This window comes from Micromys minutus, assembly GCF_963924665.1.
Source record: "Micromys minutus genome assembly, chromosome: 25".
Classification (NCBI taxonomy): domain Eukaryota; kingdom Metazoa; phylum Chordata; class Mammalia; order Rodentia; family Muridae; genus Micromys; species Micromys minutus.
This window is the reverse complement of record NC_137960.1, coordinates 10,803,038-10,826,619: the sequence shown is the minus strand read 5'-3', so window position 1 is coordinate 10,826,619 and position 23,582 is coordinate 10,803,038. Positions and strand designations below refer to the sequence as shown.

The window sequence follows — 23,582 nt, the reverse complement described above, 5'->3', positions numbered from 1 at the left end:
GACTGTCTCATTAGAGTGTACACCCCTTTGCCTGAAAATTATGAGAATTTGTTCTTTTTGGCATGGAGAAAAAAACCCACTATGCATATCCGCAGTTGCTTTGTCCCTTCTTCTGTTGTGAGACACGTAGCCTGGTTTCCTGACTCAGCTGATGTGAATAGTGCTACAGCCCACATGAGGGACCAGTTCCTCTGTGATTTGCATAGATGGGAGTTCTAATTTTGGTTTTGGGGAAACCTCTGTAGTGGGTGGACTAGTTTATATTCCATAATGACTTTCTTAGTGTCTCGACGGAGTAGTGAAGAAATGAAACGGGACATCTCTGCCTCAGAGGGAGCATCACCAGCCTCTCTCATGGCTATGGGCACCACGTCACCACAGCTCTCCCTCTCTTCCTCTCCCACCGCATCTGTCACTCCAAGCACCCGGAGCCGGATAAGGTAGGAAACATGCTCTGTGTACTTTCCTGGCCTTGCAGACTGAAGGGCCTGCTTACAAGTCAGTGCTGACTGTCCCCCTTTCTCTTTTCCTGTTACTCAGTGCCAACTTCTGTTTTGTTTGAAACTAGAAAAGGTTCAGTAAGTTTAGGTAAGGCATCTTAAGGCTGAAAGCCCAAGTGCATGCCTTTTGAGTCCCAGCAAGAAAACTTGAATGTTTCAGACTTTACATTTTCAAATTAGAGACTTTCTACTGGTAAATTCTATGCAGACACTTCGAAATCTGGAACTTGCTTTTGGGGAGAGTGTTGCTCAGTGGTAGAATACTTACTTAGTGTGCATAAAGGCCTTGGGTTCATTTCCAGTGTCATGAGTAAGTAAGTAAATAAAGCGGAGGGAGGACAGAGAGAAAGAAGCAGCACAAGTAGACACATGCATCCCACACTTAGCACAAGTAGACACACACATGCCACACTTCACACTTGGAGGATGGAGCAAGAGGACTGTATGCTAACCTGGGCTACATGGTAAGACTGTCCAAAACCAAACAACACACCGGACAAACTCTGACCAACCTTGTGTTATGAAGTGGAACTGTGGGCATCCTGGTAGAGTATTGGAGAAGGCTTCCTAAGGAGGTCGAACCTGCAAGAATCAGGATTGTGGATATGGCAGTGAAGGAAAGGGATGACTGAGCATCCAGTCTGGGCACGTACATGATCTAGGAGGTGCTATGCAGGTTCAGGAGACAGATATCAACAGCCACAGGACGATGTCTACTGCTCAGGGAAGAGTAGAAGACATGATTGAGTAGCTAGCTGATGGGACCTTTGTGAAGTCAAACTGGCTCACTCTGGTGAGATGCGCAGTAATGAGTGGAGTGAATGAATTGAGATCATCAAAGATTTTTTTTCTTCTGCAGGAAAGTCCAGAAAACTAGTTTAAAATGGGTATTTGTTCTAGTATTGTGGGTCAAAGTTATCAAGTCTGATCTGGAGAACCCCAGAAAGGCTGGGTCCAGGGGTTTTTGCAAAGGCAACAATGACTTCAACAATAGGTTTCTAAGTAAGTAAGGTGGGCATAGCAAGTGTGAGAGGCAGCTCTTCTTGCTCAGACTAGACATCAGACAGCAAGGTGCTGTGCTAATCATTGTTCAGCAGGACACAGAAGTTCTGGCACAATCGACTCTAAGTAAGAGTTCAGAGGAACGGTGACACATACTGTAAACCATAGCACACAGGAGACAGAAGCAGGTGCCTCTGAGTTGGAGGCCAGCCAGGACAAATAATCAGACTTTTTTCCTACACACACACACACACACACACACAGAGAGAGAGAGAGAGAGAGAGAGAGAGAGAGAGAGAGAGAGAGAGAGAGAGAGAAAGAGAGAGAGTTTAGATGAGGAATAAAATACCAAAAGTTTAGCAGACATTGTAGGAATGAGGAAACTGTTGACAGGTAAAGATTAAGAACCAGAGGAATGGAAAGAGTTTCAGAAACTGCACTATATGTTAAATTGTAGGTTTTAAGGATAAAAGCGTAGCACTTGACCATTCAAACTTAAATTGTGAACTTCAAAAAAGATTATTGATGAGATAGAATCTTACTTCATAGCCAAGGCCTGCCTTGAACTTTAGATTCTTCTACCTTAGCTTCCCAGGTATTGAGATTACAGGTTTATGCCTGTTATATAAATATACTTTTATTTATATTTATCCCTTAATTGTCTTTATTTTTATTTGATGTGTGTGTGTCTGTGAACCATGTGTACACAGTGCCACAGAAGCCAGAGAGGGCTTTGGATTCCCAGGGCTGTCTAGTGGTTGGTGGGAATCAAACTTGGGTCCTTGGGAAGAACAGCCAATGCTCTTGCCCCTAAGACATCCCTCCAGCCCCATGAACTAACTTTTAGAGCCATACCTCTTGTGTGACCAGCCTCTGAGAAGTGTGCACTCATAAGCAGTACCTTTCGTGAGTAAATGGACAGTGCAGGGCAGTCAGCTGGACCTTTCTGCCACGCTAAGGACTTGGTAAGCACAGTGGAGCACCTTGTACTCTTAGGACTCGGGAAGATGAGGCAGAAAGGTGAGCTTAGGAGTTTGAGCCCATCCTGGAACATAGTGAGCTTTCATCTTAATCAGGGTATACAGTTTAACACATACTCAATATATTTTAGAAGTGATGTGTTTTGTATGCAATGCTGGGAATTGAACCTAGGCATCTTCTAGGCAAGCACTCCAGGACTGAACTATAGCCTGCCTAGCTAGCTTACCACTTACCTCCCTACCTGCCGATCTACCAATCTGTCATTATCTGTGATGGTTTGAATATGCTTGGCCCAGGGAGTGGCGCTATTAGGTGTGCTCGTGTTGGAGTAGGTGTGTCACTGTGGAGGTGGGCTTTAATACCCTCACCCTGGCTGCCTGGAAGCCAGTCGTTTTCCAGTTTCTTTTGGAACAAGATGTACAGTTCTCATGCCTGTCTGGTTACATCTTTGCTCCCACCATGGTGAAAGTGGGCTGAACCTCAAAAATTGTCTTGGTCATGGTGTCTTTTCACAGCAATGGAAATCCTAACTCATATTCTGTCATCTGTCTGTCTGTCTATCAATGAGGTAAGGCTTCCCTAAATCACCCAGGCTAACCCAGAACTTTCACCAAAGCCTAGACAGGTCTTGAGTTTGCAGTCTTACTGCCTTCAGCTCAGAAATGGTGAAGAATGGTTGGATTATAGGCCTGCCCCACCAGGCTAGTCTTGGGCTTGTAACAAAGTTTTGTTTTTGGTGCGTTTTACTGTTGTTGTATTGAGACAGGGTCTCATGAACTTTATGTGTACCAGGCTAGCTTAGAACGTCACAGAACTCTCCTGCCTCTGTCTTCTGAGTGCCTCCACACATGGTGTAATATGTTTTTAATGTTTATTGCTCTCTCTTTTTCCTCCATATCTTAAAATACATAGCAAAATTATTTTTATTGTATGATGTGTTATGCATGGGTGTTTTGTCTGAATATATGTCTGTGCACTGTATGTGCACATGGTATCTGCAGAGGCCAGAAGAGGGCCCTGGGTTCCCTGGAGCTGGAGTTACAGACCATTGTGAGCAGCATGTCAGTACTGGGCATTGAACCTGGGTCCTCTTCACCGCTGAGATGTCTCCAGCCCCTGTTGCCATGTCTTTTCTGCCTCATTTGCCTATTTGAGCTCATCTCACTGAACCTTGTCCTCTGTAGTTATAGACGTATTGAATAGAAGGCCCAGAACAGTTTTCTGTGTCCCCAGGATTGTGTTGAGCACCTTGGAGTACATCCTATTACTGGATATGGAATGTTTGTTGCCATGTGGATGAGGAGTAGAGTTCCTCCTTAGCCTTAGCAGCTGTAGGTCTATGGGACCACAGACTGAAAACTGATGGTGAGATTAAATAAAAAGCTATGTCGTAGCATAAAATGGCCTTTAGTGTTGTGCATCTTTCTATTGAAAAGTGCAGAGTAGTGCTGTGGTCTTACTGTGGTACTCCAGTATTTCAACCTGGGTTCCTTATTTTCACAACTTAGGGAAGAAAGGAAAGACCCCCTCTCAGCATTGGCGAGAGAATACGGAGGATCTAAGAGGAACGCCTTGTTGAAGTGGTGTCAGAAGAAAACAGAAGGCTATCAGGTGAGCACACAGTTCTCTCATTCCATGGAAGCAGTCACTGCACAGGTGCCACCTACCAGGACTGACTGTGTACCTTACATTCAAATGGTTCTGTTTGGTTGGTTGGTTTTGAGACAGGCTTTCTCTGTATCCCTGGCTGCCCTAAAACTCACTCTGTAGACCAGCCTAGGCTTGAACTCAGATCTGTCTGTCTCTACCTCCCGAGGGCTTGGACGAAAGCTGTGCACTACTGCCTGGCTCAAAATGATTTTTATACTGAATTTTAGGATCACATTCTCAAAGTCCATACTGAACTCGGTTGAGTGCGCCTGAGACAAATGAGTTTCTTGTGTTTGAAATAACCAGTTTCCTGGGACTTTTAATGAGCACCTTTAACATGTCGTACTTATTTTGTGTTTGTGAATGTGCATGTGGAGGTCAGGAGACACCTTCAGACATTGCTTTTCTCCTTCCACAGAAAGTCCCAGGGTTCTAGTTCAGGTCATCTTCAGCCTGTACTACAGGCCTCCACAGAAAGTCCCAGGGTTGTAGTTCAGGTCATCTTCAGCCTGTACTACAGGCACCCACATGGAGATAACATCTGGATGAAGACTGAAAAAGCACAAACTCTTAAGACAGTTTAGTATTATTGGTTTAAATCTTTTTTTCACAGTGTTTGGCCATTCTGCTGTGGTTTATACTGTCTTACCACTCCTTCATCTGTCTTCCAGCGTTTTACTCAGGGTAATGATGTTAAATATGACTGTGAAGAAGATTTAATTCCCCACAAGTTAAATGTTTTTATTATTTTGCTAAAAAATGCAATTTAGATTCCTGGTATCCTCACATAGGATTTAAGTTACAGAGACTTTTCCCAGATGCCAATTGATTCTCCTCAGAAATGTACAGAAGTACATGAGATGGTGATTGGGGTTCTGTATTCCTGGGCATAACAACAAAATGGCCAAAAACAAACCAAAAGAAATACCAAAGTAGCAGAGGAATCAGTGAACAAGGTCTACCACTGATAAGCCTCCTATGGACAAGTTTGTACAGGACTCAGGCAATGACTGTCAGTTCATTTAGGATTAAAGACCCAGTGTGTGCAGATGTAAGGGGACGGTAGTAGTCATTGACCAGCTACTAGCAGTCTGCCTCTTTCTATCCCTCTTTAGCTAAAGTGGAGTTTAGAGTGAAGGTGTTCTTAAATAAATGGGGAGCTGTGTATGTATTGCCAGACACAAGGTAAAGTGTTATAGCTGCTGTGAGATGATTTAGCATTCAAAATTATTACCATATGACCTGAGAGTCACATCTAAGCAGAAGAATTCAAAATAGGGATCCCAAGAGACAGTTTAGGTGTTAATTTTGTATCTTGCTACTTTTCTGGAGGTGTCTGTCAGCTGTAGAAGTGATAAACCTAAAAACCTGTTTTTAGAGGTATTTATCTATAAAATCATATCATCTGCAAATAAAGGTGCTTATACTTCTTCCATTCCATTTTGTCCTCTTGACACCTTCCACTGTAGTGGAATGGAAGCTCCGCTCCATTCTGTGATGACTTCATGTACTATATTGGATAGGTTTGGAGAGAACGGACATCCCTTTCTTGTTCCTGATTTGAGTGGAAATTCTCGAGTTTCTCTCGGTCTAGGTTGATGGGCCATGGGCTTGGTGTAGAGTGCCTTTAATATGCTGAGGTGCATCCTTTATATCCCTAGTCTTGCAGGACTTTTATCATGGAAGGATGTTGACTTTTGTCAAAGGCCTTTTCTCGCCTCATGAACCGATCGTGTGGGTTTTGTGTTTCAGTAAGTTTACACGATTCATCACCTGATTATGGTGAACACTGCATTTGATTGAGTCCAGATTGCAAGTGTTAGATTGTATTAGGATCTTTGCATCTGTGTTCTAAAGGAGATTGATTGTTGTTGTTTTTATATATTGTTATTATTATTTTATTATTAGTGGTGGTAGTGGTGGTTCTTTGTGTGGTTTTGGAATCGGGGTAATTGTTGCCTTGTACAAAGGATTAGAAAGTGTTCCTTTAGTTTCTAGTTTGTGAAAGTATTGCTGTTAATTCTTCTTTAAAGGTCTGGGTGAATTCTGTGCTGAATCCTTCTGACTTTTTTGTTGGTCATTCTATTTTGTTTTTGTTTGATTGGGAGACTTCTAATTATTGTTTTTGTTTCATTGGAGGTTATGGGTCTGCTTGAATTGTTTATTTGATCTTGATTTAAATTTGATATATCGTATATATCAAGAAATCCATCCATTTCTTTTAGGTTTTTCAGTTTGGTAGAGATTGTTAAAGTCTGTCCTTAGGGTGTGCCCTTTCATCTCTGATTTTATTGATTTGGATAGTCTGTCTTTCATTTAGTTTGGCTTAGTATCTGTCAGTCTTTTTTCCCCTCTGAGAATCACCTCTTCCTTTCCTTGGTTCGTATTTTGTTGTTTCTATTTCATCAGCCCTTCCGTCGGTTGCTTACCAACCACTCTTTATGAACCAGTCACCATTTGTTGCAGGTCGGTTCTCAGTCAGGATTCAGAGATTTAGGCGCCGCTCAGTTCTTCCTGGGTGGGGGCTGGGTAGCCAGCTGTGCTCAGCTGTGCGGAGCCTCCACACTGACCCTCTTCAGTGGTACTTACTTTCACTAATCATGTTTGAGTTCCTTGTAAGAAATGTGGAAACTGAGAAACCACACACTGTCAGACCCACAGCGCTGCCTTTCTGGACTTTGATGTACTTTCTGAGAAGTTCCCATAATGCCACTGAGGCTGAAATTCTGCATCAATCTCCAGCCGAGCAGCTCTCCAAATTTAACCTCCATGAGTTTCTCCTTCAGTGACACAAGTGACGCCATCATGCAGTCCTGGTGTCCCAACCATTGTGGATGTTGGGAACTGATTTCAGGTCCTCTGCAAGAGCACTACGTGCTCTTGACTGCGGAGCCATCTATCCAGCCCTAGCCATAATCTTTTTAAACTAAAAGACTGATCTATTAGAGCTCTTAATGTGTCAGATACTGTGTAAGAAGTGCCAGAGGCACTGTCCAGGCTGGCTGTGTGTATGGGTGACATGTGTATCCTTAGGCACCAGCAGTGAGTTCAGGCCTTTGGTCTCTGCCGCCTCACACATCTCTGTTCAGAAGGGCACATTGTGACATTTGACTGTTGAGTGTAGTAGGAGCTGTTACGTGACACTTAGTATGCACTGTTCTCACAGACCCCTAAGTGGACCACAGATGCTTTATGTCAAGCAGACTGTCTAATCAATGGAGAGAGATTCCCTAATACTCTTATCTTCTGTCATTAACTCTTTTAAGTGGCATCCTCAGATTACTGTGCTGATGACTGTAATCTTATTAACCATCCATTACAAAACAAGCCCTTGTGAATTCACCTTTGAGCTAACAGATACTTTTGTTCCTTTAAAATGAGATGTAGAATAGTTAACTCTGGAGTATTAGCATTGGGGCTTAGATGTTCTGATTTATTGAGGGATTGAAACCCTTCAAAGATAAAGAACTGCCTCAGTTATATTGTGATTTCACAAGTGACTTCTAGATTTTTCAAGACCTACTTTAATAAGGTTTCTTGAACACTTTATCCTCCCTCATAGCCCACTGATCAAAGGTAGGAGAGTAAGGTAGCAAGAGGGGATGTGGACCTGTTTGGAATTAGTTCTTTGGGTCAATTCCAATCTTTGCTGTCAGCAGTCCGGTCCACTCAGATCAGAAGGAGGGGCTCGATCCAGAAGAAGCTGCCAGCCTCCGCTGATTGGCATGAGAATGCTGAAGCAGCAAGAAGCAGCCAGAACACCTCCGGAAGTTCTTTGGGTGCATTTCTTAAGCAAAGATCAGCAAAGAAAGCAAGGCAAACCAGTGCCAGGACATCGTCCACAGTCTGTTGGGTTATAGACTCTTTCCAAACACCAAGTGTCCACTCCAGCAAAACATCTATGCTCTTTCACCAGACACCCTCCAGAAAAATGTCCTCTCATAAGACAGTTTCCAGAAAAGCTTCCCATGACACAACTGAGTCTCCAACAAAAGCAGAAATTCCCATTTCAGCAGGCTCTTATTTCCTGCTCCTCAACCAGTTTTACATCTGTGTTAATCATCATCTGCTGCAGAAAGAGCCTTGAGGCTTAAAAGATGCACTTTACTATGGATATAATGAGTCCTTAGGAGTCAACTTAATACATTGTCAGTTTAGCAGAATAATGCCTATCTGGCCACAGGTTCTTGGCTGATAATAGTGCCAAGGTATGGGTTTCATTTTGTAGAGTGGGCCTTCAGTTTGACCCGGAAGTGATTGGTTACTCCCATAGTGTTTGTGACATTGTTGCAGGAGTGGGCTTGAAGTCCACTGCCTTCCAGTAGTCATTTCAGCTCTCAGGGTTCACAGCTAGGACCGGCTGCTTCTCTTCCAGCACTGTGAGATCTACACAGTAGTGAATCTTCCAGGTCAGTTCCTGCAAGCCACTGATTCAACTCGTCACACCCCGAGCTGAGTGCTACTGCATTTACCTTATTTACTTACTTACCTTCTTTTTTTTTTTTTTTTTTTTTTTTTTTTGGCTTGATGACATCAGTAAATAAGGTTTCTTTTTATTGCTACTTTGCGGAGGATTTCTTTAAAAAAAAAAAAAATCAAGAATGAGTTGGGTATGGTGGTACACGGCTTTAATCCCAGCACTCAGAGAGACGGGGATCTATCTCTATGAATTTGTGGCTAGCCTGGTATAAACAGTGAGATCCTATCCCAGAAAATGGGGATGGATAGTTCAGTGGTTAACAGCACTGGCTGTTCTTCCAAAGGACCCAGATTTTGTTTCCAGCATCTGTGTGACAGCTTTTAAGTGTCTATATCAAATGCCTTCTCCTGCCTTCTGTGGGCATGAATGTAATGTACAGGCAGACATGCAGGCAAAAAAAAAAAAAAAAAAACCATGTATATAAAATAAAGAATAAATACCCCCAGGGCTGGAGAGGTAGCTCAGTGGTTAAGAACACTGGCTGCTCTTCCAGAGGTCCTGAGTTCAATTCCCAGCATCACATGGTAGCTCACAACCATCTGTCATGGGATCTGATGCCCTCTTCTGGTGTGTCTGAAGACAGCTATAGTATATTCACATACATGAAATAAATCTTTTTTAAAAAAAGAATAAATACTCCCTTTAAGAAAAGAAAGAAAGTATGAAAAGAAGGAAGGAAGGGAGAGAAAGGAAACCAGGAATGAATGTGGGTTTTGTCAAATGTTTTATCTGTATCTATTGAATTGATTCTATGGTTTTCCTTTTTAGTTTATTAATAGAATTACACTGAGCTTTGAATATTAAATCATTTGTATTCAAAGGACAGATTTCAATGGTTAATAGAGTTTCATATTTTCTCTTTATTGTTAGAACCTCTTAACTTTGTTTCTTTATATTTTGTCAGGATATGGCATTAAGATATGCCAACTTCCTCAAACTGTTAGGAATTATCTCTTGAGGTTTATGGAGAAATTTGTTTAAAACTGGCGTAATTTTCTTTATGTGTTTGATAGGATTTTCCAGAGAAGCTTCTGGACCTGGGAGTTTACTTTGTTGGAAAGTTTTTAACTACAAAATCTGATTTCTTTAACAGTCCAGACTGTTTATATCTCTCTCTGTCTGTGAGTGAACTTGGTTTGTATGTTTCATCTGAGTTGTTGGTGAGGTTTTCGTGGTGTCATAGGATCCTCTATATTCTAATAGTGTGATTTATGTAGTGTCTTCTTCCCTCAGATTAATCTACCTAGAAGCTTGTCATATATATATATATATATATATATATGTCCTATCAAAGAATCAATGTTTGGTTTTAGAGTTTATATTCTTCGTTATTTTTATTTTCTGTTTCGTTGATCCCACAGTAATCGTTATTTCTTTCTTATTACTTTAAGATGAAAATTAGAAAGGTCCATATGTGTTTCAGTTTCTTAGGATAAAAGATGTTATATTGTTGTGAAGCTTTTCATCTTTTTGTTGGCATTCTGTAGCCTTTGGTGTATTATGTCTTAATTCAGAAAACTCTACTGTTTTTTTTCATTTCTTTCCTTTTTATTTTTACTTAATTTTAGTTTGAAACAGAGGCTTGCTATGTTGCTTAGGCTGGCCTTAGACTCCTGGGTAAGAGTCACTTTCCCATCTTAGTCTGTCAAGTAGGTGACTAATTTAGTGTTTGACCCATGGGCTGACCATGGGCTGCTTAGAAGAATAGCATTTGGTTTCTAAATATTTAAGGATTTTTCCAGAGATCTTCATGTTTCTAGTTTAATTCCAGTGTGCTCAGAGAGTTCTTTCAGATTTTTAATGACTCCTTTGGGACTCAGAATATGCTTTGCTAATATTCAGAGGCTGCAGCAGGAGATGCTATGTGGACAGAGGGCAGTTCAGTTCCATTTGAGAGCAGTGCTGGTGGCTTTTCAGCCTTGGTTTTTGTTTGCTTTACACCTGTTGGAAGGAAGGTATTACAGTCTCTTGACAGTAATTACAGGTTTCTCTACAGTTCTAACAGTTTGGCGCTTTGATGCTGAATGGCTGTTGTTTTCTCTTGGTATCTCCAGCTCTCCTAGAACTTGAGGCTATTCTCCAGCCTTAGCACTAGCACACACTGGGATTACTAGTTTGCCTAGCTCCTGAGGTTTACTAAACCCATACATGTTTAGGATTCCTTCTCATTGCCTCTGTGTTAGGAAATGATTTTGCTTTTCATCCCCGATATTTTTATTCTTAATTTTACTTTATCTAATAAGACATCAATTTTCATTTTCTTTTATTCATTCGACATGGTTATGTTTTGTGTGTGTGTGTATGTGTGTGTGTGTGTGTGTGAGAGAGAGAGAGAGAGAGAGAGAGAGAGACCTGTGGTTATGCACACTTGTGCAGACTACTTGTGTCTCTGAACCTGTGGTTATGCACACTTGTGCAGACTACTTGTGTCTCTTTATGCATGTGGAGGCCAAAAGTCAAGCTCAGCCTTGTTCCTTGAGTGTTTCACCTGCATTTTATTTTAATTATGTGTATGTGAGTATGTGCATACACGCAGGTATGTATCCTTAGAGTCCAGTCCTGTGGGCCTGGAGTTAATAGATGGTTGTGAGCTGTTGGACATGTCTGCTGGGAACTGACTGAACTTTGATCCATTGGAAGAGCACTACACTTTTTTAACCACTTCTTCACCCACTCCCTCCTTCTTCCTCTTTTAGATAGTCTCTCATTGACTTTGGGCTCATTAGGTTAGGCTGACTGACCAACAAGTCCCAGGAATCCTCCTGTTTTCCCAGTACTGCGGTTACAAGCATAGCCCCCATGCCCAGATTTTAAGCTGAGAATTACCTACCTACCCAGCTCCTTTATTGGGCTTCTTTTCGATGGCTGATAATTTATTAGTATCTTTGTTACTGGTTTCTCTAGTTTTACACTATAAATTTTACCATAATTTACTTATAGGTTGTTCTGATTTTCTCAAAAAAATAAAAAAGGAAAGAAAGAAAAGAAAATATATCAACTTTGCCCCAGTGTAGCTTTCTTTCTTCTTTGCACTGTCAGTCTCAATGAATCTCTGTGTTACAAACTTGATAGTATAGTATTAGGAGAAGAGTTTTTAAAAGTTTTTAGCAGGAGGACCACACACACACACACACATACACACACACACAATTTTTACCTCATTTTATCCACTTTTTATGAATTATACTTCTTAATTTATTATTTGTCTTCAGTTGATTCCCAGTGTTATAACTAGTCATTTCTTGACAATTTTGTTTTTGAGTATCTGTCTAACTTTTGCTCTAGCACAGCCAAAAAACCTACCATGCTTTTTGGGATTCTTCTCCCCTAACCTCAGCCCTCTTTGGCTAAACAAATCAAAGGCAGGAACTTAATCTTTATTCTTTTAGGGGTGTATATCTCCATGGTGTAGAGTCAGCATAGTCAGAAATAGTTAACAAATAAACCTTCCTACATTCTCCGGGACAATAGACCATTCCCAGACAAGCAGGAGGAGAGGAAGTTCATTTGATAGACATGACCAAATGACCACGCTTAGCTCTCTAGGCTTACGAGTTATATGTGTGCAGGCAGTTCAGCCTAAGGAGGCTGCCTCCAGTGCTTAGGCTCCTCCCATTCGTCCTGGGTCCACATGATAGAGCAGAGGATCCACAGGAACAGAGGAGCTGCTTCCTCCACTCGTCTTGTATTCTTGTTCCTGTTCTTCCCTTGTGGTTTTCTGTGAGGACTTAAGTGTCTTTCAGAAAGACAGGGCAGCATGCTGCTCCCCCTCAGACCCCCATTTGTCTTTGTCTTTCTCTTTTCTCTACCCAAGACTGCCTTCCCTCCATGATTAGAGTTAGGACCAGGCCAGAGAGGGTGGAAGGAGAAAGGGTAGGCACAGCAGCTACAGCACATTAGAATTCCCAACAGAGTCAAGTCCTTTTCTTCCCAGAGTGACATGAGAAAGGTGTGAGTGTAGATAAGGCTTCAGTCTGAATCAAATCTGAGTTAAAAGCCTACATTTTTTCATTTTACATTGTCTTTTGCATGGAAACCAAATATATGAAAAGATCTTATTATTTGTAAATATTACCATGTTCCATGGGTTAAAAATACTTGAACAAAGAATAGCCCACTGTGTCGCCCCACCCATTCTCCATGTGGAATGTGCCAGCTAAAATGGCCCAGTGAAGTAGGGCTAGGGCTCTCATGCAGCATCCTCCACCCTAATGGCAAGAGAAAGCAGTCACAGAGGAGAGAGAGGTTCACATTCCTTCAAGGCACTGCAGGGAATAGAAAAAGCCCGAGTGTCAGGGCTTTTCCTGGGCCCATGTGCTAACCTGCAGAGGTTAGACACTATCTTTGTGGTCACAGTGGAGTGAAAGAGCTGCTTCCTGTTTTCAAGGGATTCCTTTTAATGCCAAACATAGCAGCGGGGAAACGTTTTCCCAGAAACAAATGCACTTACAGCATTTTGTCTAAACATGATTTTGACAGCAACTATTGACATCTATTTTCAGAAATGTCAGTGCTGTAATTTTAAGAAGTTGATTTCTTAGTACCATTGCATAAATGACTTTGATCATGTCCTGTGGCTCTCACGTTGTAGCCCAGGCTGTCCTTAAGCCTGCAGTCTCCCAATTGCTGGTGTTGAGGTGTGAGCTGTCCTGTCTTGCAAGTGTGCTTTAGCACACAGGGGATGAGCCTACTGAGTCACTCACCCCTCCCTGGCTGATATATTTGGTTTTCCTGCACAGGTTCAGGAGCAGAGAAATGACAAAACCAATTCTTAATGCCCACTTAGAGTTTCTTCATTGTAAATATTTTGATCTACATTCAAGGGCCATGAAATTGGAGAACTATGTGGTGATGATACCTTTCCAGCTGCCTGACAGTCCCGGCCAGCATACAGCAAGAATAGCTGTATGGGTATCAGCATTATTACTTCACCAGTGGCTTCCTGAAAGGCTGGGAGAGAGACTGGCTTAAAGGGTGTGAATAGGTTTCTAGGTCCTTGTCTTTCCACTGGATGCAGAAGTTGCTTCTTCCTGCATTTTGCCTATGTGTAACTTCCACCCATGATGTAGAACAAACCCGATGATTATAGTGGCATGCTTGGTTCCCATTGTTCTTGATGCACTTTAAAAATAGTTGTCTTGAGAATGGATTGTCTTAAGGGATCCAACACCGTCTTCTGGGCCCTGAGGGTAGCTGTATGTGTGCACATACCTACAGTCACATAATTAAAAATAAAATAACAAAGAAGGCAAACCACTCAAGGAACAACAAAGCAAGAAACTAAAGCCACATATGGTGATACATGTCTATAAATTCTAGTACTTGGAAGGTAGAGGTGAGAGGATCCGAGTTCAAAGTGAGTTTGAGGCCAGCATGGACTGCATGGATTTGTCTTTAAAGGGAGGGGGACACTATATCTTGGTTTGGTGGCAAATGCCCTTGAACTCAGTATTTGGAGGCTGAGAAGGGGGATTGTTATAAATTTGAGGTCAGCCTGGGCTACATCACTACTTAGACTAGAAAGGCCCCATTTTAAAAGAAAAAAGAAAAAAAAAGCCAAGCACTGACAAAAATGTATTCATATACATTTATGCAAAAATGCTTAAAATTTGTTCTTTTATCTTTGTTTTTTAAAATAAAGATGTTCAAAAAAAAAAGATAACTACTGAGTCAGCACTTCAAATTCTAAATTCTAGCCTCAGAAGTTGAAGACATAGGAAGGGGGGGGGCGGGGGATGAGCTGCTAGTTATACACTAAGCTGGCCTGCATCCCAGCAGCAACCTGAGTTTTCAGTGTGTTTTCATGAGTGTTTTTTTTTTATTACGAGCAATGCTAAGAAATAGAAGGAAAAATAGCTAAGTAACATTTTCAAGATCTGCTTAATTTTACTAAAAGCAGGATCATTAAGATATCTGATTCAAATAATTTTAAAAATATCATTGTAAGTAAATGTGTACAGTCCCTTTTTCCTCTTGTGTTTCATCTGGTTCTGATCCTAGCTCAGTGGTGTGGCAGCTACAGTAGAGCTGAAGTTTGACACGTTGATTTCATTACATACATGATTGCTTTAGCTTTCATAAATGAGTTTAGCCTGAGGACATCTGGGTATTTAGGATGACTGCTCCATTTGTAGAAGCAGCTTACTTGTAAAGATTGCCACCTCCTGATAAATAATTATGGAAAGGGCAACCAGCTATTAGGCGTTGTCAGGAGAGGGGAAAGAGGTTTCTTTTCTGAATGGGCCTTTTAGATCAGAGAGAAAGAAGGCTGGCCTGCTTGTCAGCACGTACCATCCAGAACCTAATGGCTTCAGATAATGACTTCATCTGTTTAGCTCATTACTCTGCCGTCTGGGTGGGGCATAATGGGTATCTCTCTTCATTTAGTTTCCTCAGAGGTAGCTCAGTACTGCCTGGGACTGGAATCATCTCTTAGTTTCCTCCCTCAGGACTAGTGGTTGGTGGCTAATGGCTGTGACAGAAACTCTATACATAGCCTCTCTTAGCTGTACCTGCCTTCTAGGCACAAGTATCTTCAGAGAGACAGGCAAAAATATCTCTCCTTCTCTGACCTAGTCTTGGCCACAGTGTTCTTTCTGTCAGTGTTTTTCAGGAATAATGAAGCTGTGCCTGTTTATAGGGACAGGAAAACAGGTGGCACTTAATGGGGGGGGGGTTAACAGGTTCTAAAGAGAATCTAGAAAGATTGCTGCAGCTATATGCCCCAGAGAGACCTCTCTCTCTCATAAAAGTAATCAGAGAAGCTAGTAGTATGACACGGGGTGGACACAGTCTTATACTCCTTTTAAAATAAACCTTTCACAAGAAGGAGCTGTTTGGGGAAGCTCAGCAGTCTGAAGGTGAGAGTAAGCAACAGTTGAGGGATGCGGGTCACTTGTTCAATCGGAATGTGTCTCCAGGACTTCGGAGCAAATCACCTGAGACATAGTTAGTGTCCTGGAGCACATAAGGAGGTAAGTAAGCCCTGCCCCTGAGTTGCCATCTAGATTGTCTTTCATCAGACATCACCTTTCTTCAGCGGCACTTGGGCTGTGTCTGTGCTGACCATAGCCCTCCTACCCTGCTCTCCAAGCCGAGGGGTTACAGGCGCACACCAGCACAGAACTGCTGATGTACCTGAACGGTTTGTTTGTTTGTTTGTGGGCCTGGAGTGCCTTTTAAAAAATAGATGTATTAAGGCATAATTGATACTGATAAACTACATCTAACATTTTAGTTTAGTAATATCACATGTAAACACTTAGACTGAAACCACGGGTGTTAGACACATTAGTACATGAAGGTCCTTGTGCACTGTGTGTCCCCACCTCAGCCCTCCGTGTCAGGCCGTCTGTGGTCATTGTGCATCATTGGTACATTTTACAGTTTGATGGAAGCCAGAATGATTTGCAGACTGGGAAATGCCTCTTTCGCATAGCATCAGTTTGGAGATCAGTTCTGTTGTACATTTTTCTCTCTGCTGAGTAGCAGTCCATGTTATAGGTGTCTCTTCATCATCTAACAAGCATTTGGGTTATTTCCAATTACTGCTTTCTGTAAGTAAAACTAGGCACCTTCATGTATGTATGATAGCTTAGCTTAGCTGCTCTTACAAAGTATCATAGATAAACAAAGTACCATTTGTAAACAAACAAAAGTATTTCTTTTAGATCTGAGACAAGAGTCTGAGATCAGGGAGTCCAATGGTCAAATTTTATGAGGTCCATGCCCCAGGTTGCAGCTTGCCATCAGTCTCCTGTGTCTGCCTCCTAAACTCCAGGTTACAGACATGCAACCACTATATCTGGCTTGGATTCTCCCCTACCTCCCTCCTCCCCTACCCCTCCTCCCCTCCTCCCCTCCTCCCTTCCCCTCCCCTCCTCTCCTCTCTTCTCCTCTCTCCTGTTTCCCTTCTTCCTTCCTTTCTTCCTCCTCCCTTCTTCCTTCCTCCTCCCTTCTCTTTCTCTTTCTCCTCCTTCAGAGATAGACTCAAGAAATCTTGCCTATCACACAAGTGTGCACGTGTACACACACACACACACACTTAAGGTCACAGGCATATACCTCCATACTCAACTTGGGATCTTTTAAGACAGGAAAGCCTGGGGCTTTGCTCTCTTGGCTTCTTATGCTATCACCATAGAAGTTCAGGTTTGCATATATGGGTTTGTGGAGTGACTGGAGCATTGTCTGCATATCTAAGTGCACTTGTAGAGAGGGGTCTGAGGGGAGGAGAGGCAGCTTAAGAAGCTGCCATTTTGTCTGTGGGAGGGGCTGTCTCACTTTCCTTTTCTACAAGTGTTATGAGGGTTCTGGTTACTTCTTATCTTCACAAGATGCTGGGCAGCTGAGGCCTTCAGAAGTGTGGAGTTTCCTTATGCTGTAGTTTTTGTAGTGTGTTCTCTTGTTACTATGTATTTTATCTGGTGAACTTTATAGTTCTTTTGCTTAATTTGTTATTTTACATTGTCTGTTGATTAGGATTTCTGTAAATATTGAGTTCAAGTCCTTCATATGAAGTCCCTGGCTTTCAAACATTTCTCACTTTGTATGACTTGTTTCTACTTTAACATCTTATGAAGGATCAATTTTTATTTTAATAGCATTATTTTTATGGAAAATATTTTATGGATGCTTTGGTATAATATATAAGTGTTTGATTAACCGGAGATTTCAACTTTTTTTTTCTGGAAAGTTTATACATTTAGGTCTGAGTTCATCTCTGTATATGGTTTAAGACATGAATTAAGGGAAACAGTATAGGGAAACAATGAGGCTCTTAAGTTGGGGAGGATTGTGTGTGAAAAAAAATTTTTTAAAACATCGTAAGGACAGAGTGTATGGTTACACTGATTTATACAGGATGCCCATAATATCAGAAACAGCAAAGCAAAGAGCACACACCTTCCCCAAGATGAGGATGTCTCACCAGGATTGGTAATGGCGGCTCTAGAAAGGATGGAGGACAAAACAGATTGTGGGGAAAGGAAGCAGACTGTAGACAATAGGTTTGAGTCTCTCCTGTCACCGTGCACAGAGCTTTCATCTCCACAGAAAACAGGCCGTGACCTTGCTGAGTGAGCTGGGACAAGGGGTTGCTCTGGGTCTTGATGCCAAGTGACAGTGAGACATTGGGGTTATGCCTCCACGTGGGGTGCTTTCTGGGGCTGTCTCTGTGGCACTAGCTCCTTTAAGCTTCTCAGATTGTGAAGAACTTTTTTCCTGTTTCTGTTCTAAACCATGAACTATGTACTTACCACTTACTATAGACGGCCAGAGAGGTAATTAAATACAAACAGGAACAGCTTGTAACGTAGAGCGTGACCTTTGTCCTCGGGCACTCTCAAATTATTTCTAAAACTATTATTTCCAAGCCTTTTGGAATTATGCCTTTTCCTGGGCATCATTTAACTGTTTTTTAATGACTCAGATGTATCATTACAAACATTTTTGACTGACATCAACATCTGGTATTTGTTGCCTTTGTGTTTCCCTTAAGGTCTCTACTGCTTTATATCTTGGTGTGTCCTGTGTTATATACCAGGAAAATAGCAAGGAAAACTGGTAATGGACTCATTTGCAAAATAAAATCAGAAACAGTATGAAGTCAGGGATAAAGTGTCACACATAGGGCAGCTGCGGTAGTACTGTTCTCCTCTCAGGCCTGAGCATCTCTGTCCATCAGAACAGTGTCTGTAGTATCTGACCAGAGTGAAGTCTCCTGTGCTTTCTCTTAACAATCTGTTGTATTAAAGGAAAGTGAATTGTGGAGTTCGGGGCTTAGCAGGAGCAAGCCATTTCCTTCTGGCAGAACGACTCGGTGTATAGAGTGACATACTCACAGGTTTAAGAAAACAGCTTTGTTTCTGCTGTAAGCAACAGAAGAGGTTCATCATAAGGTGAGCATGCTACACAGAGCATCTCTTCCCTTTCTGAGCTCCTGTGAGACCACAGGCATTTCACATCAAGGACATCTGCACTTGGATGGCCTGGGTATGCCATGTCAGCCTAAATGCAGCCCCTACATTCCAGAACTAAAGGAGCCATGGCAGGAGAGATCAGTGGCCCTTCCAAGTCTCCTGTGCCAGCTCAGTGTGAGGGGGTGAGGCAAACAGGTAACCTTCCTGAAATGGGAGTTCCAAGAGAGAAGTGGTTTGTCCTGGGTGTACAGAGGGTTCACCATCAGTGCAGTGGTGCAGATCTTGTGTATCAAAGTAGCAGTGTGCTGCGGGCTTGGGAAGAAACTCACCCTATTTATGCTTTCAGATGCTCTGGACTTTGTTTCTGAATTTGTACTTCCCTTGATGTTTTTTTCACTCTGTGTAATATTCAGCAAACCATGGCCAACACTAGGAAACCATCAGATTTTCTGCTTAAGTGCTTAGGTAGGATGAAGCCCACCTTTGAAGAGTCACTTTGGAAAGCAAAGTTATGTAAGTGCAATTCTCTAGAATGTATACATTGAGGGCCCATGATAGAGGTTTTCTTCATCTCTGGGCATGGCTAGAGAAGAGAAATTGGAAAGCATTGTGGCTGTCTTTTGGTACCCAGAGGTCTCTCCTGAGGATAGGGAAGCAGTGTTTTATATCTGTTTTATGTTTTTGTTGAATCAACACTGTCTTGTGGGCAAGAGCAGGAAAGGCAAGAGAAGGCATGGTGTGGCCAGCTCTAACAAGAGGATCTGCATACTTTACTAGCTGTCCTGTTGATCCTCATCCGTGGTTACAGTTTTCTTCTTGTGAGAAAGGTGAGGCTTACTCATGAGAATGAAAACCATGTGTGTGAGCTCTTCTAGCTAGTACAGAGTGGAGCCAACATTGAGGCCCACAGCAGGCTGGAACTTGGGATGCTCTGACCTCACTTGCCCTTTTCAGTAACACTCTGAAGAGGTGTTTTCAAATCCATATGACTTTTCTTGATTTAAAATAGAGTAGTTAGCCGCTAAAGAGCTGTGTCTCTTAACCAGAGTTCTAGCATGAATCGAAGAATCTTCTTGAAGACTGTATTTGAACAAGGTTTTTGTGTTGATTGCATAAGATGCCTCACCAGAGTTCACACCCCATACATTCAGACCCTTAACACAAAATTGATGACACACACCCCCCGCACGCCCCCTCGAATTCCCCCTTGCAAGAATATAGTGACAAAGGCCAACAGAGGTGTTTTGGAATCCTAAATTTTCTTCCCTCAAACATGCCTGTTCTCTTAGGAGTTTGAGGTAGGGAATGACCCCCACGTCATCTCCCTCTCGTATTGTTTTGCCGAGCCCATCCCAGAATACGCTCCAGGGCAGATGTTCGAGGGTCTCTGTGAGAGCCCTTGGAAGTCAGAATTTTATCTTGGTAATAACCTGACCAGACAAAACTAAGTCTGTAGCAATATTAAATTTGTAGAAATGTTAATTAGGAAAGACAAAACTAATTCTTAAGCTGCTGACAAAACTGCTTACAACTTCATTAATGGACAGCAACCCAACCACCAGCTTTGGCCAGGCACATGGCCTTTTCTAGCTGTACTCTCCTGAGCTCTCAGGAACAGACATGACCAGTCTCCGTGCTCTTCCATTAAAAAGTTACTCCCTGTTAGAAATGTTGGTGGGAAGCAAAAGCCTTATTTCTTATAGTGACATTTGCCCTGAACTGGCTTTGCCCTAAGCCTGCACTGAACTATCCCCTCAAAATAGGTTAATTTGACTGAAAAGGAGTTAGAACGCCAACATACCTCCTATTTTTTTGTGATGATTCAATATATTTGAGGCCATGTCCTAGTGGCATTCTTTGAGCTTTGAACCACTTCGGGGATAGGATCTCAGTATTGGTTTGAAGAAGCTGTCCGTGGGGATGAAATGCCAGTTTCTTTGTAGGTACTAGGGGTACTCAGTCTCCTAGTCGTGAAGAAAGCCATTGTGACTGACATTTACCCCATAGTGCTGTTCTGTTTTTACGAAGTAATTTTGTAAGGCTGGGCCATAATACGTTCCCATAAATGTCTTTCAAGAATCAAGTACATTCTAGCTGTGTGATCTTTTAGTAACTACTCCAAAAGAACTTACTTGCTCTACCTAGCATGTGGAGATGCTGGGTAGAAAGCACTGCAGACTATCTGCTGGATTAAAAATAGTTGTGGTAAAAACATACTTGATAAAATGTACCTTCTACCCATTTAAAATACATATAATCCAGTGGTGTTAATAATCTTTGCAGGGCTGTACATGGAACACCACTACCTAGCTCCAGAACTTTCCATCAGCTGCCAGTGGGCATCTTCCACAAAGGAAGTTGTCACTCTCCTTTCCCCTCTTCCAGCACCTGGCAACCACTAATGCACTTTTTGTTTTACTTAGTTTCAAGATTCATTCATGTTGTAATGTGTCAGTACACCATTCCTCCCTATGACTGACCGATGTTCTATTGCACAGAAAGACTGCATTTTATTTCTCCACTGGTGGATGTGTGGAGTGTTCCTCTTTGTGGAATGCGTCTGTGACTGTTGCTGTACAGTTGTTTATGTGAATGAATATCTGTGTTCAGTTCTTGTGAGCCACATGAGTACAATTGCTGGTCACTTGGTGGCCATGGTGGCCTGCTGAAGACTTGTGAGGCTCCTCCTCAGTAGCTTCGGTGTCATTCTTTGGGTTTTGGTGGTGGAAATGGAACCTAGGGCTTTGCACATGTAAGCATAGCTTAGCACTGAACTGTACCCCTAGCTTATTTTCCATTGCTGTCTTTAGTGGCCATCTTAGTGAGTGTGAAGTGGCACCTGTGGTAGCTCCACGTTGTGTTTTCAGAACAGTTAGTGGTATCGAACGCTTGTTATAAGTGTGTTTGTTAACCACTAAACATGATACAGTTCCTGTCCATTTACATTTGGGCAGGCAGGTAGGTAGGTTTTCTTTCTAGATCAGAATGCGAGTGTTTGTGATGGGAATGAAACTTCCTTGTGTACTCCTTCCCTATGTCATCTGCATAGGATCTTCCTACCCCTTCACCACCTGGAGGACTAAAGCCAGTGCTGCCGTTCAGTCTCAGTGTAGCTTAGACTGTGCTGTCGACTTGCTTAAATTAAGGTGCAAATAAGGTTCCACATTATATTTGGATAGCATGACCTTTTAAAAAGTCTCTCAGTCAATAAATCCCTTCTTTTTTGTGGGGGTTTATATAAGAGGAACTGTGTATTCATGTTGTATATTCTTCTCACCACCGCCAGCGCTCCTGTCTCTTGTTGTGAACTAGTGGGTATATCTGGAGGGCAGCTCTGGGTCCCAGCCACGCCTGGCAGAAACTCAGCCAAGAAGCTTCGTGGTACAGAGGAGTGTCCATCTTCTGGGGTGCCATTGCTGCTCATTATGTTACATTATTTTCCATCGCTGTCCCTCTCAGTCCAGCAGGCACAAGCTCATTGACATAAAACCTCTTTACACAGAAGTTCTTAATTGTGTTCCCTGATTTCCCAGCTTCTAGGCTGGGCTGGGTATGTCCCTGTGGCCATCCCCGAGAACTTATAGTGCGTGTTCTGGACAGTCCTGTCCAACGGACTTTCTACCCAGTCTTGGATCTCCCTCACTTCACCTAAAGGAGAGGTTTAAAGAAAACAATGTCCTGACTTTCTCTAAACAGTTGGATCAACAACTTTAGGGTTGAGGCAGGGAGAGGAAGGCCTCGGCAGATGATTTCGGAATGCAGTGAGGATGGAGGGTCTCACTGGAGGCTCAGCAGCTCTGCTTCCGGAGGAAAGACTTACTTTTGCTCATGCTTTCTTAGCTGTTTAGCCCCATGAGTGTGAGCAGAACATCAGGTCGCTGGACTGTGTAGTAGAGGGCTGTTCACTCCAGGTGATGAGGAGTCACAGAATATTAGGAGCCAGGGATAAGATGCCAACGGTCCTCCTTCCTCCAGAGGCAGGTCCTACCTCCACAAATAGTGCCACTACCTGGGAAGCAGCTGTTAACAACAAGCCTGTGGGGTAGTTTGTGTTCCAACTGTGACAGCAGGTCCCAACATCTGGACTTGACTCTTCTTCCCCTGCCTTACAACAGCCTGTCTCAGTTTCAGGAAGGAAAGGGCATAGTGGTACAGGACTTCCACCTCTCTCCCCGGGGCCTTCTTCAGCGCTTCTGGGAGGGATTAAAAGAGGTTATTTTCACTTTTTTTTTTTTTTAAATAAACTACACCCCTAGCATATCATACCGAGGCCCCAAACCAATTTACAGGCCCTACCTCTAGCGTGAAGGTAGTCACCTCCAGTAAGTCATTCCTGGTCCTAATGTAGTTTGGGGGTTTTGTTTATTTTTTATTTTGTTTTGTTTTTCACTTTACGTCACCAAACTGGTTTTAATGAAGGTGGCTGTACCTCGTGTGGTCTGCAGATTCTGATTACCGTAGCCAAGGGCATACGGAAGTAGACGATGAAAGATGAATCATGCCCTCTGGCTTTTTGCCAGATGCCCGTAAAATGGCATTTCCTTAAATAGATTAGACCTTTAGTAGCTGTTTAAAGAACATGTGGTGTACTCTATGGTCCTTAATTAAATTTTAGACAAATTCAAACAATTTCAGATTTGTGTGTGTGTGTCTGCCTGCCTATTTATTTGTACCTGTGTGCATGTGCATATAGAAACCAGAAGTCTGTGCCAGGTATCTTCTCCAGTTGCTTTCCACTTTTTTTTTTTTTTTTTCTTTTGTGAAACATGGTCTTTCACTGAACCTGGAGTTCAACAGTTAGGCTAAACTGCCTGCCTGGTTAGCAAGCCTCAGGGATCATTCTCTCTCTGTCTCCCCAGTGCTGGGATTGCAGACACGTGGCACTGCCCCCGGTAGTGTGTGGGTGCTAGGACCTTAACATACGCCCTCATGCTCAGATGGCAAGCACTGTACTAACTGAGCCATCCCCTAGTCCTCGCTTTTCAGTATTTTGTAGCATTTTAAATATATAGATACATGTACGCATGTCTTGACTTTCACATCGTACCC

General features: G+C 42.5%; 1 protein-coding gene across 1 annotated transcript in view; it reads left to right on the top strand.

Moving 5' to 3' along the window:
• Positions 1 to 23,582, top strand: part of SPECC1L (sperm antigen with calponin homology and coiled-coil domains 1 like) — a 103,432-nt gene that overhangs the window by 68,629 nt on the left and 11,221 nt on the right. The window contains exons 12-13 of the mRNA XM_080937610.1: positions 284 to 440; positions 3,992 to 4,094. Coding sequence (XP_080793736.1) covers positions 284 to 440; positions 3,992 to 4,094 — 260 coding nt within the window. The remainder of the gene's footprint in view (positions 1 to 283; positions 441 to 3,991; positions 4,095 to 23,582) is intronic.